Here is a 16,285-nt window from a genome sequence, read left to right as displayed (position 1 = left end):
CTGCACTTCACACTAAGCACAGACCTACACTCTGGAATCCCACAGTGCTTTTTCTGGTCATCCTGAGCTAGACTTGAATTGTAGCATACTTGCTTGAATCCTGAAGAGAACTCCACAATATTTGCAATAAACCCCCCCTACATTACAAGTACTATTTAGTCCCCAAGACAATCTGTGCACTCTGTTTAGTGTATTTGATTTAAAACAAAGACATTGAATTTCTTAAAAATAGTTAGACAAGGCAAGTAAGCTTCTAGCAGTTTATCTATTGAATATTGCAGGTTTAAGCATTCCCTTGAGCATAAATCTCCAAGTAATTATGGTAACACTGCTCTCCTATGGTACAAGACTGATTGTTTAAAGGACCATTTTGTTAAATTGCATGATTCACCTTCTGAAATTCTGGGTATTTTCAACACTGAGAGCCACATAATAACTTGGTCATATGAGAAGTCCAAGGTGATCCTCTATCTAATGTGATGGAAAACTAAAGACAGACTTCAGTGTCAAGATCATGCTGTTAGCAAGGTTCCCAGCTCACTTCTGCACTTGTCAGCAACATGCTAAAAGATGCAGAAAAAGATCACTAGAGGTAGTTCAATAGCCAGTGTCTCCTGAGTACATTTTCCATTTAATTGCTCTTTACCTTTTCCTAATAAAGCCAAATTCATCTTGGACACTCACAAAGTGTTCTCTCATCACATGGCAAAGAACTTGCCAAAAGACAGCTAAATACCATCATTCCTCTTCTGCAGCTAAAGAAGCAGAGAGATCCAGCACAGACAGACAGTGGATAAAACCGGAGGAGGGAGGAACCTACTGAGGTTGTCTTATTCTGGGCTAAAAGAATTTATGTAGGTAACTTTAAAAACTATTAGCCATCTCAATTTTAGGCAAATGCATGGGTATAAAGTACTGTAATGCTAGCAGCCAAGATAAGGTTTCAACATGTATAACGAATTAAATGCTCCTCACTCCTCCAAAAAACTCCGATAGACTTAACCAAAAGAAAAACTGGTACAAAACCCTGCCTATGAATCAGTCATTATTATGTATTTTCATGGACTCTATAAACATGACACTGCAATAAAACTATGCTACAAGGTCACCATTCCATCCTATGCTCTCCAAATTGCATCGTGCTGCTATAAAACCTTCCTCAAACCCCTAGCATTTTCACCACCTTGGCATTAAATGTCTCCTTTCCAATGCAGCAATTAATTTCTCCTTGTCCTTTGCACAGAACATCCCGCATGGACACCAGTGATTAACTCTATGTCCAAAAATAGCTGGTTGTTATCAGGAAGCAACATGAATCAACAAAATAAAAGTACTCAGAAAAAAAATCCCAATATCTATTCTAGCAGCAAATTCAGCCCTTAATAACATGCTTTAACTTGGTCAGCCCTGAATTGGTCAGGCAGTTGGACTAGATGATCACTGTAGGTCCCTTTCAAGTGAAATAGTCTATTCTATTCTATACAGATCCTGAGATCAGGTAATAAATCATCTTGAATTCAAAACACAAGACCAAAGCAGCCTCAGCTTTGTCCAAGGTAACAGCTGACTAACAAGGCTGGTTATATACAAAGAAGCCAGCAATATTCTATAGCTGAAAGACAGAATTCATCACAGAAAGGGATATGAAGCCACCTTAAAGCAGTTTCAAAGTCATGCTTTGGGCAGGCAAGAGGGACCATAAATTCCCTCCACCAGACGAATGCTTCAAAATCCAGTATGGAAAACAGGCGAGCCTTAACAAAAGAACAGATGAACGAAGAGACCAGACCCTCAGGGCTATGGAAACTAGGAGTGGAAACACACACAGTGCAGATTTCACAGCTCCTAGAGGTGATCAGCCCCTTTCCCCTAGCAGGCTCCCTGCCTAAGCAACTCACCATGGATTCACCTCAGACTCTCTGGATTTGGGCAAAGCCCATTTTTGCAGCTCTACACATCACAGGCGTGGAAGATAAATTGTTCCTCTCCTCCTCTTTGGAGGTTTGTGAGCTTTTTTTCAAGTAATACTTGAAGTTTCACTTCCCTTATTCTTCCCTACTTTGAGATAAATAACCTCAGTCTGTTAATTGCTTCCTTAGCAGTCAGCTTTTCTAGGTCTCTAATCACATTTATCCACACTCACTGCAGTTGTTCCACCTCTTCCCAAAATACCACATCCGAAGACACTTACAAATCTCTAGCTACAGACAGAGAATGGTGGATGGTATATATATACACTATACATTTAAGTCATATAAACAAGCCCACCCTCTAATTCTTTTAGATACTTGCCTTTTAAAAAGTCATGTATGTAGACACAAGTCAGAAAATTAAGGTGTATATTTTCAGTTTGAACTTCGCAGATTTATAAGCAAATAATTTACTGGGTTTTGGGTCCATGGTAGCCATATGCATTGCAGCTACCAGTTCACATATTATGTAAAAAATACAAAAATATAACTTAAATATCACATATTTGAAGCATAGTTCTCATAGTTTATCAATATGGTTGCCCTTGTTACTGCATTCTTCATTTTACTATAGCTGTATCTTATGAGCTTTATTTTTTCTACGAGATTTTATTCTAAAGGCAGAAGAATCTTGCTTGGTACCATGTGTGTGACTGGCACCACTGGATCAGCATGTAATACAGTGACAGATTTCATCTTTTACGTATCTCTGCGTATGTGTTCTCCGCTTCAGGTGCTGTAAAAGCTAAAGAAACTTGTGAAACACAGTCAAATATTCATAACCAGAGATATTTATACACAATACTTTCAAAAGTAGTTTTGATATTTCAGTCCCAACTTCCAATTACTTTTATGGGAGATACTTCCAATATTTAAATAAACGTCTCAACTCAAAAAGCATCATTTAATACAATTCTGTTCCATGGCAAGATATAATGAAGGGGTTGTAAATACTTTCAGTCCCTCTTGCACAGTTTCTTCTCAGAAAACAAGATTATCACATCAGATTCTGCTTTGTTGAAGACTGCACATTAAGGACTTTGCTGAAACATAGCATCTGAGCATTTCCAGACATCCTTACTGCAGAATTGTAGCTTGTTGGATAAGAGGCTTCAAGTAGAGTGGCTCATCAAGAGACTCTACAAAGCATTTTTATCCTTCCCTCATTCCCTTAAATTGTTTTGCTCTGCTGCTTTGAGACTAACCTCTGAGTTGTCTTCCAGTTGACCCCAAAATCTGAGGGAAACCTGTAATTCACACACCTGCATTGTGACAGTAACATTTCTCTTACAACCCTAAACACATCCCTCTGTAATTGTAACTGGGCAAGTGGATAGAAAAGACATTTGGTAAGATGATAATGCTTGGAAGAGACTTTTTGACAGTGGAAATATTTGGTTTTCAGTTCTGCCATCTCCCCATGGGGGAGGGATGTGGCCAGGTGAGGAGATGAGGTGGGCAGCCTCACTTGAGCTGTCACTATTCCTGTCCCCAGAGGGGAAATGAATATGGGGCCATTCAAAATAGCCTCTTGCATGGCGTAGCAACCTATATGGTCCTACAGCACAGACAGTTTATGCCTGCACAAATGTATGCAATATATCCACCTGGACAAACCAATTACTTTAGCGTCAGCATTCTCATCTATCCTATGTCAGAGGAAATTTTTCAGAGCAGCAGTCGTTACTTTGCCAGAATTGTTACAAACCAGGTGACACGGACATCTTCGATCTAGAGGATAGCCTCTGCCTCTTGCTCTCTGCCTCTTGCTATCCAATTTGCTGGTCTTTGAGCAAGACACCATTACTCAACTTGGAGCAATAACATTTAGACAGACAAATGAAATTGATTTTGAAAGCTGGAGACTTTAACCTGGAGAATGTCACAGAACTTGGCCAGACATTCCTTTCTCCAGCTTCCTGCTGGGATTGACAATTGTGAGTGCTTTCACTTCAGACGAAGTAACCAACTCTGGACTGCACAGGCAAATTCCAAGTATCATACGGCCCTGATCCTCAGGAAAAGCAAGAACCCCCAGAGAAAGTGGAGGAGCACACAAACACACACATGTCAATGCAGTTTTGATCAAGACAAATATAATTTAGGAACATGTCAGATACAGGAAAAACCAAAACAGACTGGAAATGAATGGAGGTGTAGCAAAAAGGTCTGTGGGATAGAACTGATTCTTCTGCAGAGACAATGATTTAGATTAGACGTTAGGCAAAAGTTCTTCCCTGTGAGGGTGCTGAGGCACTGGCACAGGTTGCCCAGAGAAACTGTGGCTGCCCCATCCCTGGCAGTGCTCAAGACCAGGTTGGACGGGGCTTGGAGCAATCTGGTCTAGTGGAAGGTGTCCCTGCCCGTGGCAGGGGGTTGGAACCAGATGAGCTTTAAGGTCCCTTGCAACCCAAACCAGTCTGTGATTTTATGATCTGAAAACTATCAGCAGCTCATAATATCAAAAACAGAGTTAGCAGTGTTCAAATGGGACTGACCCAGGATTTTTGATCCAGCAGTATCATCAAGAACTACTGCAAAACTCAGATTTAGTTAACAACAAGCAAGAGGACCTCACATATGGCTTCCTCTCAGATACCCCCAGGCAAGACAGAGAGGCGTATGTGCATACGTAATATTCACTTTTGCTGCGGTTACCACTGAACATACTGAGCCTAGAAGCTTGTATGTGGAATCAGAATACTAACAACACCTATGGCAAGTTTTTAGATTCCTTTCAAATCCCACACAATCAGAGGGAAGAAAGCAAGTGCAGACTGCAATCTGGAAGATGTTCTACAGAAGATGAAGTGTCATCTGCACGATCTATGTCTGGCCTTTCATCAGATCCATGCGTAACCCTCTGTACAAATCCTCCAGGTAATAGCTCATGCTCTCCCTTCTGTTTCCATGCTACTAAGCATGAAAAATAGCTTTGCAGTGTAAGCTGCAACAGGCTGGCAGGGAGTGGAGAGGAAAAAGAAATAAGACTTGAAGAGGTGTCTGTGAAGTACAGGAAAACATTATAGGACCTGGTGGTATTTTCTTAAACCACACAGAATTCTAAGTTAAGATAAATACCCTACCAAGTTCCAGGTAGGTATTTTATTACCTTTTATTAACTTTCCCTACAATCTACATGCTTGTTACCAGCTAGGCTTATGCATCTCCTTCCTTAATTCTGCTTAAGTTCTAGAGCAAAGGTAAATTGCACTTGGCTAACTCCATCTAAGATTTTATTCTGTATAGGAGGCAGGGAATAGCATGTAGAGCTGAGGCAATTTGGGAAGAGACTGTGTATTTAAAGTATTTTATGCAAAACAAGGACATGATAGATCTTCCTCATGCCATACCCTCTCTGGTTCTCCACACCACCACCTTTTCCAACAGATCAGTGAAGTATTGCTTAATGCATAGTAAATGTCAAACAATAATCAAACAGTTTGACTCCAGACCACTTCTCTTCTTCCCCCAAATAATTAAAGCTGCACATGTCAAATCAAGGAAATGCAGACGGGCAATTTGAAAACACATATTTGTCCTCTTTCAAAGGATCAGTACACTTCAGTGTTTTAAGAATACAGCTGGCAACAACAGGATTTGCTGAAAACTATGCTGACCAGCAACGACCTACTAAACCCAAGGTCTACAGGACTGGTAATATATTAGCTGGGCATATCAATTAATGGGAATGGCTTCTGTTTTGCTTGCACTGCTACTACAAGATGTACAAATGTGAAGTTATGAAAACATTCCAGACAGTGGTCCCAGAGAAGCAATTGCAAAACTGAGGAAAACCAACCATCTTCTGGCAGGCATATCAAAGAGTAATGTTGTAGCAAACTCCCATTAAACTCAAGTTTATTGAATGCCTTTTCCTAACTCTGTTGACTATCCAGACAATTTCTTGCTAGGAATAAATCCACGTTCACAGAGAGACTGTCATAACAGCTCAGCCATTGCTTGCTTATTCCACTGACTGAAGCGAGGGTTTCAAATGGCAACTACAAAAGCACACTACAAGATGATCTTACAGTGTTGTTTTTGCTAAGGTTTTTCTGTTGACAGCTCTCTTACCCACTTCCTTCAATAATGTCTCAATTACTTTAGAAGTAATTAACTGTCACATGAAGGAGTAAGTCAAGCATGAAACATCTGATTGAAAACAATAGTTGTGTGTGAAAAACATAAAATTCCATTAAGGGATGGGCTGAGCCACAACCCTAACTCCATGATATAGTCCTTAGCCAGATGTTGCACCAAAGTTTTAACTTCAGAGTTGACCAAAACAATGGATTGAAAGGTAGTGTGAAAGCCATGAAAAACTGAGACTTTACTACCACCTTTACAGCACACATCATCTACCTGTAGTTTTTGTTGGCTTTTTTCTTTTATAATATAGGAAGAAGAGAAAAAGCATGACACCCTTCAAATATTAAAACATAAATCAAGTTATTGGAAAGAAATAATATTCAGGAAGTCTGTTTTAGAGAAAACAATCCAACTATCTTTCACTTAAGACACTACAAAGGGGCCTTCACATTGGCTTTTCAGAAAGGCAAACTCTTGTAAAAATTAAAACTGTTTCATCAGAACAATAATCAAAAAATAAAATTAGAATCACTAGTCATTTCAGAAAATGTTTATCAGAGCTGAATGATTTGATAGCTAAAGAAAGAGCTTGCCATTTTTACCACAACACCATCTGTTTCTGACAGCATTATCCCTCCTTGGCATGTGCCTATTTGCACAAAACCATTCTCCTTCCACTTTCCTCAGACAGCAGTGCATTACCTGCTGCTTTCTGTTGCTGTTTCCAAAAGATGTTGGTTTCTTCTAAGTGACAAATAAAAAAGATATGGGCTACCCATCTCGAGCTAGGTTGTGCAATCCAGGGTTATTGCCATCTGATATCCTAAACATGGTCAAAATGACATGCAAACACACTGCAAGAGCTTTATTCCTACCTCTAGTGATTCTGCACAATATTTGTTACTCTCTAAGCTAAATCTCTTTAGGGGTCTACTTAGGTATTAACAGCTCTCAAGGCTCTAAACACACAATGCTCTGAAAATTAACATCAATGCCTATTAAACATGAGGCAAGAGACCTGAGTTTTCTACTGTATCTTCTCTGTGTATGGCTTTGCATTAATTCAGAAGCAGCTATAACATCCAAGTTGCAGAGAAGTCCTCCTCCTCACATCCAATTTTCCAGTTGAATAGATTTTCTTCCAAGAAGGTCCAGTGCTGTGACAGAAGTCAATATTATTAAGAAATTCCCTCCCTTCAGTGCTTGTCTCTTTGCATAACCCATCAGAAGGTTTAATCAAAGTTCAATTCTACTTACTGAATTCTACTTGTATTTCAGACTTAATTACCTAAACCATTATTACCCAAACGGGATCAACAATCCTTCAGGGGAGCTCTCTTTTGCGGTACGTGCCACCTGGGACCTGCAGTTCTCTGTCATGTCTCCCATCAGCTTACCTTTCTCTCCTGCCACCCTGGAGCATCTTCTTTTATCCAGACAGACTGCAACACTCAGGAAAATAGAAGGCAGTTCAAGTTAGTAATTCTTTACAAGACTGACTTTTTAATGAAAACTACTGCTAACAGCAATACTGGAGATGACAGTACAGAAGAGCTAAGCGAATGTATATCAATTTGTTTGGATAGTACTGGACTAACTCCATGAACAGTTTTTTACTGTTAAAAAATATAGGCCATTAAATATATACTGTGAACATCACCTGCTAAAGTGGAAAAATATTTAAGCCAGGTGTGATGATACAGAGAGCATACATTGAATCATAGAATCCCAGACTGGTTTGAGTTGGAAGGGACCTTAAAGCTCATCCAGTTTCAACCCCCTGCCACAGGCAGGGACACCTTCCACAAGACCAGGTTGCTCTGAGCCCCATGCAACCTGGTCTTGAACACTGCCAGGGATGGGGCAGCCACAGCTTCTCTGGGCAACCTGTGCCAGTGCCTCACCACCCTCACAGGGAAGAACTTCTGCCTAAGAGCTCATCTCCGTGCCCTCTCTGTCAGTTTATTTTCCTTTGTCATCAGCACAGATTATATTCTGATAACATGGCATCATGTCCTGAGATGGATTTTTACCAGTGGAAATTTCCCAAGTGTGGGTGTCTTTTAAGTACTTGAATCACCCACATCCTTGTTGCTCAATTCACATTACTATTGTGTGCAGATGCAATCTCCCCCAGTTAATGTAAGTCACTTGAGAAAAATGTATCTCTTCTATAGACCATAACATGCCTCAAGATGGTAGAGTGGTAAAAAAACAAAAACATGAGAAAATGGACATCCCCAGCTTCACCTGGCTCTTTGGAAGGAAAACAAATAATTTGAAATGCCTCGCAGCCACCATGTAAAGCAGGATTATTTTAGCATCTGCCAACTGACTCCGAGGAGAACAATTCTATTTCGGTTGTGGCTCTCACTTGTGAAACGCTAACTTCAGTTCCTTTGTTTTCCATGGGACGTATTTACTCTCCCTCTGTTTCCACTCATGTTTTCAGTAGTACCCAAGTGGAAAATAGAATTACCATGTTGAGTAAGCTTTATTCCTCTTTAATTTGTTATGGCTGTCATTAAGAGTCCTTTATTTTACTTTGGCTAACCGTTAGAGGAACAATATCAGTCTATAAGTTGATTGTTTCATGGTGCAGTTCTTCCATGGGGCAAGTCTTTTTCATTCATCTTGGAGGAGTCCAGAGAGTGCTGGAACCCAAAGGCATTAGTAAGTTAAAAAATGAGTAACACTCTTGCCGTTCAAAAAGGGATATAAATGAAGTTTGTCTCTATTTGGATACATAAAAAGTAGCACAGTAGATAAAAATTCAGAACCAGTTGATAGACATTAGGGAGCAGACTATTACTTACAGATTCATGTACTGAGAAAACATATAATGAAGTATTTGGAAATATTCCATTAACAAAACTTAATTTCTCTATGCAGAGTACCTCACTAGCATGAAGGAGAAACCAGGGCTTCTCCTTGTCCTTTCTGTCTTTGCTGCTCAACAATACCATTAGAAATACTGCTTTTAACTGTGAAGTTAATTATCTACTTATGAATTTTATATAAGGTAAAAAATACATCAAGCAGTAGGTGTTTAAACTCTTACTAACCTGGAAAACCGAACCATTTTCAGGGTCTCTGTCCAACTATATAAATGGAACCAAACTGACTGCTTTTTAAACTGATTTAAAACACGTAAGCTCTTCTGCAGATTTATCTGCAGTGATCATACTATAAAATGCTAGGGTTTCTCTGTGTATTCCCTTGCTTTCTCATGTAATTCAATATTTGTCTTTTAACTGGTTGTCACTCTTACACCAGCATTAACATCTGGCAATACCTGTACAAACAGAACAGCATCAAATCTCTTTGTCATTTCTTTCAGAGTTTGCATATTAAGAGATATGCCCATGATTTTATTTATAGTTGCCTTGAAAAACTCTTAGATGTCATTACTGTGCAGCTAATCAATGTTGTAAAAGCAGGAGCAAATTGTACCTCAAATTTGGTTTCTAAAAATAAAATCATTATCATTTTAGTCTTCTGTAAGTCTTTGGTTTCAACTCTTAAGCTTCCAACTCTCCCCTTCTAGTAAGGGTATGAGCTTTTTCTACTTCTTTCAGGAAGTCAGTCCTAGCTAGGCTGTGACATTCTGCTGACCTACTACTACTACTTGACACTTCTGCAATTTTTTTCTTCAAATAATTTAAATCACTGACAGAAAATGTTAGAGTCATTTACTACAGGGAACTTCAGGCGCTATTAAATAGATAGCAGAGAAACATCCTTGAAAATAAACAATAAAAAGTTCTAAAAACTTACTAGCAGCCTGCCTTTTTTAGTCAGCAGCTCTATCTCCCCAACCAGCCTTCCAAATCCTCTGCAGAGCTTTATCTATTCGAATTTGAGATTTTGCATTTACCTGTACCACAGAAGCTGGATCTATCTCATTAAAGCACACCCCACAGGTCAGATTTTAGAGAATTTAGAAGGTCAAACTAAGGTGCACACAGAAAAATCCTATCAGAGACCCCATGCAAAAAGACATTCAGTACTGGAGGACCAGGAGCTTCTAGGTTTGTCCTCACTTAGCTGCCCTCTGATGGGCAGAACCAGGAAAACAGTTGTACAGCTTCACTAGCTAAACATTTAAAAGCTTTGCAGAAGACAAGGAAGATTAAATAAGTAACAGATCATGGAAAGGGGAAAACTCCTGTAGTTTGGCATCTAAATAGGTGCAGCCGTAACATCTCAACTCTTCAGGTGGGGCTAATAATCTTCAAGTAGACACTGGGCACAGATTTGCAAGCAGGAGAAGGCAGGGTCAGCCTTCAGTTTTATCTGAATATTAAACGAACTTTTACGAATCACTAGTCAATCTTAACACCTTCAACCTTGGGCTAAGTATAATGTAAATTACTTCAGCTGAATAAAGATTGATAAATGATAGTTTAGAATATTCCTCACAAAGAAGGTTAACTATTGGATTAAACATTAAAAACTTCTGCACATTCAACACTTCAGAACTTTGGGACTTCATTGTTAAGCATGACAAAAACATACTTTCATGACAAAAAAGATCATTTATAGCCAAACCAACATTTTTTTGTTAATGACTTCCTGTTTAAGAGAGTAAGGTAGAAATGATTACAGGATATTAAAGATAATTCAAGAGGATCACAATCATAGTGATTAATCTACACTTGTATTTTTCTAGAAAAACCTATTTTAACCACAAAACATTCAGTGAATGCAATGTGCATTCATAAACAGTGTATAGTATTTTGGAAACGCAGGGTGCAAACTGGAAAATTTCAGTTTGCCCCCAGCATGGGTGTATGAATATATATAGGTATATATATGAGTATAAATACTGAAGACAGACAATGTATACACACTTCCATGACACTGCTAGTGTCTACCATGCGAATTCCCTGGTTTTGCAAATGAAGATTCTTTCTCATTACATGTATAGTTGCCACCTACAATTTAGGGCAGGCAAATTTTTATCCTTTTGGAAATCAGACATGCTATGACCACCATGTATTCATTTGCATTTTACTGGGTGCAAAAGTTTCACAAAATTAATGTATAAAGTGAATTAAAGTCCTAAATAAAAGGCTATTTCCTTTCTGCACATGAAATTACCACCTTAAGCAAGGTATTTTAACATTTCATAATGCATCAATACAGATGCATGTAGTCATGCATCTGACCACAGACCTGAAATTACCAATCTCTGTATTAATTTTTTCTTGATACAAAGAAACACATCATAGACACATCCTAGAAATACATCATAGACCACATCAGATTTTTCAGCGTGCTTTAGCAGTTCTCCATTTGCAACAACCCTTTTATGTACCTGTCTTATTGCGTCTGCCTTCCTGTTTCTGCTGTGCCTGCAAATCAAGCACGCTCTGGGCATTGCTGATTGCTGAAGCAAAGCTTTAACTTGTACACAGTTTGTTGCATCTCTCAAGAATAATCTGCACAGTCAATATTTAGAATAGAAGAAGGAGCAGGGAGAAGAGGAGCAGTCTAGGTCTGGGGACATAGGAGGGAGACCCTTCAGATAACAGGAGTAAGGGTCACCAGAAATAAGGGAAGGCTGTCAGGGCACATGAGAAGCTCACATAAAATAAAAGCTAACAAAAAACCCAGAGGAGGCAAAACCCCAAGGCCAGGGACAAGAGATATGTGCTCTGAAATGCAGCCAACAGCAAAAAGCTCTGCATATCATGTCAGACAAGAAACATGAGGGGAAGAATGAGTCATGTAAGCAAACAGCAGCCAATCACCAGCTGTAGGGAATGGCATCTGCATGGAAAACTCTATCTGCACATACCAGTACAGAGAGAAAAAGAGTCAGGAGAAAAAAGACCTCAAGGAGACAGAGGAAGGAAACAAATGCCAAACTTTAATTTCAAAGCTAGTGAAAAATCTAATGCATAGGATATACCAATTTGGTATTTCTTAGTCAGGGGAAAAAAATCCCAGATTTTGTCACATAAAGAGCGGCTATTGAGATAAATGCTGTGAGGTAGATCAGCTCAATTTATATGAGCTGGTGTAGCAGACACATATGGTCAGATAAGTGAAAATCAGGCTCTCTACAATTTACTTCTTTCTGTTACGAACACAGAAGCAGACACTAAGTACCATGCAGCCACTCACTCACCCTCCTCTTCCCCATCAGATTAAAGCCAAAACAGCATCTACCAGCTACTAGGAAGAAAATTAACTCTATCCCAGCCTGAACCAGGACAATAGACTAAAGTCTATTTCTATAAAGTCTATTCTATGGGTCTGAAACGATGAGTATCCCAGTTGTTAACAACTATTAAAAAACCTAAAACACAAATAACTTGACAAAGAGCTGTGTTTCTACAACTGGGCTGTATCATCATATAATAAAGCAAATTCAAAGAGAATGTGTAGGAAGCAAATGTCCTTGAGGGTATACGGAATGGGTTAGGGTATTGTAACTGTGGGTAAGAGGATAAGTAAGTTGAAGACAGGTTAGCAGAAGGGACAGAACACCCAGTACAGATAAACCTGCACGATTTTCCTCACCCTCCCTAGGAGGAAAACACCCAAGGATGGCAGTGTTTGCTTTTCCATAGCAATGAGTTGTAGCTGTTTCATTAAACAGGTCAGACATCAAGTATCTGCACAATTACTTGATGACATCACCTGGAATCTGCATGCAGCAGAGGTAGCTAGAAGACAATTTATCACCCCCACCTGGAGAAGAAATGTTCTCCTGAACAGTACCTGTTGGAGCCCACCCAGAGCAGGCCACGAAGGTGATCCAAGGGCTGGAGCAGCTCTGATGGAGACAGGCTGAGAGAGCTGGTCTTGTTCAGCCTGGAGAAGGCTCCGGGGGGACCCAAGAGCAGCTTCCAGTGCCTAAAGGGGATGACAAGAAACCTGGAGAGGGGCTTTGGACAAAAGCCTGTAGGGACAAGACAAGGGGCAATGGCTTTAACCTGACAGAGGGGAGATCGAGATGAGATCTTAGGCAGAAGCTCTTCTCTGTGAGGGTGGTGAGGCGCTGGCACAGGTTCCCCAGAGAAGCTGCGGCTGCCCCGTCCCTGGCAGTGTTCAAGGCCAAGATGGACAGGGCTTGAAGCAACCTGGTCTGGTAGAAGGTGTCCCTGCCCATGGCAGGAGATTGGCACTGGATGAGCTTTAAGGTCCCTTCCAACCCAAACCAGTCTAGGATTATATGAACTATGCAGAATGCACAACTGTATTTCCAGCTATTGCCACACTATTAAGATTTTTTTTTTTTGGTTGGTTGGGTTTTTTTGTTTGGTTGGAGGTTTTTTTTTTTTGTCCTTTTTTTTGTCTTTTTTTACTTCAGTTTCAGTTTATTTGCACCTTTGTCCACATGCTTTAGAATAAGGGATCACATTTTACATGAAGTACTACTCTCTCTCACAGGAGAAATTTAGGGCTATTTCTAGTCGAAGCATTTACTTGCCACTTTTCTGCCTCTGATTCAGTATTAGAGTCCCTTTGAAAGAGTATTGATTGATCACATTTCCTACAACATTTAATTCTCAGAATTACCATTAGGAATCATAAATAACTGATTGTGCTGTCAGATGACCCTCATATTATTCAACTGCTAGGGTGAGAAAAGCCACCTAGAATTGATGGGCTATTTCCACAGGCTGCTGTGTGATGCTGCCTATTAGATCAATTCCCACTCATGTATTTTAAGTTCTTTGAAACTACAATGCCTTTATCAAAAGGCCTTCCTCAGGCTTTACACCACTTGAGGTCTTTTCAGGACATTGTCTTTTGATTAAGTGATACCAAACCCTCTCTGCTGATGCAGTCGGGGGGGGGGGGGGGTTCTTAATTTTATTTTTTTTTACAAAATAAAAGCTAGCATTTACCGTTTTCCTTTACACATTTTCAACCTTTTTTCCATTTTCTGCCCTCTTACTGAAGGCTATACAAAATCTGTAGAAGCACGGAAAAACTGAAGTTAGAAGGGACCTCAACAAGACCATCTAGTCCAAGACCAGTATGTCAGAGCATTAGTGACACTAAACATACATGAAGCTCTCACAGTCAACTACCCATCAGATGATCAAAATCAGATGCAGATTCTTCCAGCTTTTGGCTGTTACAGTACTGAGAACACCGTAAGAGAATTTCATTTTGTCAATATCCTGTGATTCTACAGGCAACAGACAAAATTATCAGTCCATCCCCTAGCCTGCATATTTACTCTCCAATAACAATAACTCCATCACAAACTCCATTTATCAGCCCAATGGTAACTGCTGCCATTTCATCTGCAAGGTCAATTTTTATAGAGTTGAACAGTCTGAGTTTCAAGATAACTACACTCAAGCATTTTAACAAGTGAAGATGCTCAATGCATTTTCAAAAGGAATAGATGTCACTGAGATAGAAAAATGTTAGCAGACCACCCAGCCTTAAACACATCATCTCTATCACTGTGTTCCTGTTAAGCTACATACATGAGTTGAGCTCTTGAGTGTTAACCAGGACATTTAAGAGTCTATAGGTAATTCAATAGTTTTCACTCCGGAAAGAATCTTCACTTCACCTCCCAGAGCAAGGAAATTATTTGGATGCAAATGAGGAAGCCACATGTTTACATAAGGGAATATAAAAGCAGTGTAAGATGAAATACAAATCCACAACTCTTTTCAGTTAAAAATACAGTAGCACTGTATCAATTGTCACTTCCTGTTCAACGCTCGCTTCACTGTATGAAATTAAGTGCTGCTTTGCAGAAGAATTTCAGCTTTCAGAATAGAAGGTTCCACTTTTCTGTCAAATTGGTATTACTATGGCTAACACTCCTCTTCAGCTAGGCAAAAAAGTATTTCACCCCATTATACGAAATACAATTAGCTAAGCTTTGTTGAGCAGATTCCAATGAAAAGAATTTCCTTCTCAACTTCATCCTTCAAAAAATGCCCTAACATAATTTTAACAGCAGTTCAGAGATCACTAGTGAAATGCTGCCATTTCTGCTTCTTGAAATGACTTTTGAAACCACTTTTCACACAAATATACAATACAAGCACATAAACTGCACACTGTTACACTTATTTCCAACTCTTCTGCAGTTTCAAATGTGGAAACATCACAACACATGCATCAATCCTTGGTTGTTCTTAGCCTGTTTCTGTAAGCAGCTAAACCAAATCCACCGTTTCAGCAACTCCTTCATACTCCTTATCCTAAAGCTGCTAAAATACACATTTCCATGCTCTGATAGGCTAGTACATAAAAAACTGTAGCCACAAATAAATGAGCCATCAGCGGAGAGAGAGAAGAATTTCCAATTACAAAGAAAACAAGGAAACTGGCAACTGCATTATACAACATACTCGGTTCATTTATTTAGATAAATGTAACTGAACAGTGATACAACTTTTTAATTATAGAAGTGTAATAAAAATAAAGTCTTTGTTGCTGCAATCCTGCAGTTGGAATTCCACACTTATTCTCACTGGGACCTTCTGGCTACTGTTGAGGTGCACTGGCACCTAATTTAGGTTCTTCTGAAAAGTAAAATAAATCACAAAAGGATTTTGCCAGCTGGAGAGAAAAGAATATTGAGAGATTGTATTTATTACTCCTCACAGCAAGACTTTAATCAGATTTTTCTCACCTAGTAGGCTCACGTAACCAAAACTATCTTTCTTGCCTTCCCCACATCATGTGAAACACAGCAGAATCTGATTCTGTAGTCAGTCTCCACATCCACAATGGATGCAAAAGCATCTAAACATTTCTCCCTCCATTCTAGATAAGCTTTGCATATTCTTGCGTGTGTGTACACATACACAAACCCTAGAGTTTATAATTTTGGGATATTTAGAAACAGTTATCAACAGGTAACTCTAACATTTAAATTTAACATCGATGTGAACATAATTTTCACTGAAGGCTGTAGGTCTGCTGTGTGTCCTTCATAGAGAGGGTTATAAAGAGCGACCGTGGATCCTTTCTATTCTTGCGGACTGTTATTTTTCCTCTCAGGGCTTCTCCTGTAGAAGTAAAAAAGAAATATTTAGGCTATGCTTACATTACTGAACCATGCATAGAAACAGTAAAGATGCATTACATTCCCTTATGTTGCATGAGACACTGTTCCCAATTAATCAGAATTAAACTAGTCTATAAAGGTTTCCTTGATGTTTTCTAAGCTCTAAACAATGGTCCTGACAGCAAACGTAAGTCCAACTAGCTGCAGTTAAATCTGGTGA

At 39.3% G+C, this 16,285-nt stretch overlaps 1 protein-coding gene across 1 annotated transcript in view; it reads right to left on the bottom strand.

Moving 5' to 3' along the window:
- Positions 1 to 15,956: 15,956 nt before the first annotated feature.
- The window catches only part of PRMT3 (protein arginine methyltransferase 3), a gene marked incomplete at its 3' end in the record, with an annotated part of 65,208 nt that continues 64,879 nt past the window's right edge, over positions 15,957 to 16,285 (bottom strand). The window contains exon 16 of the mRNA XM_080618504.1: positions 15,957 to 16,066. Within this exon, the coding sequence (XP_080474630.1) occupies positions 15,957 to 16,066 (110 nt within the window). The remainder of the gene's footprint in view (positions 16,067 to 16,285) is intronic.

Source organism: Psittacula echo, assembly GCF_963264785.1.
Source record: "Psittacula echo genome assembly, chromosome: 5".
Taxonomy (NCBI): Eukaryota; Metazoa; Chordata; class Aves; order Psittaciformes; family Psittacidae; genus Psittacula; species Psittacula echo.
Note: the sequence above shows the minus strand (reverse complement) of the source record. Positions and strands in the feature narration are given on the sequence as shown.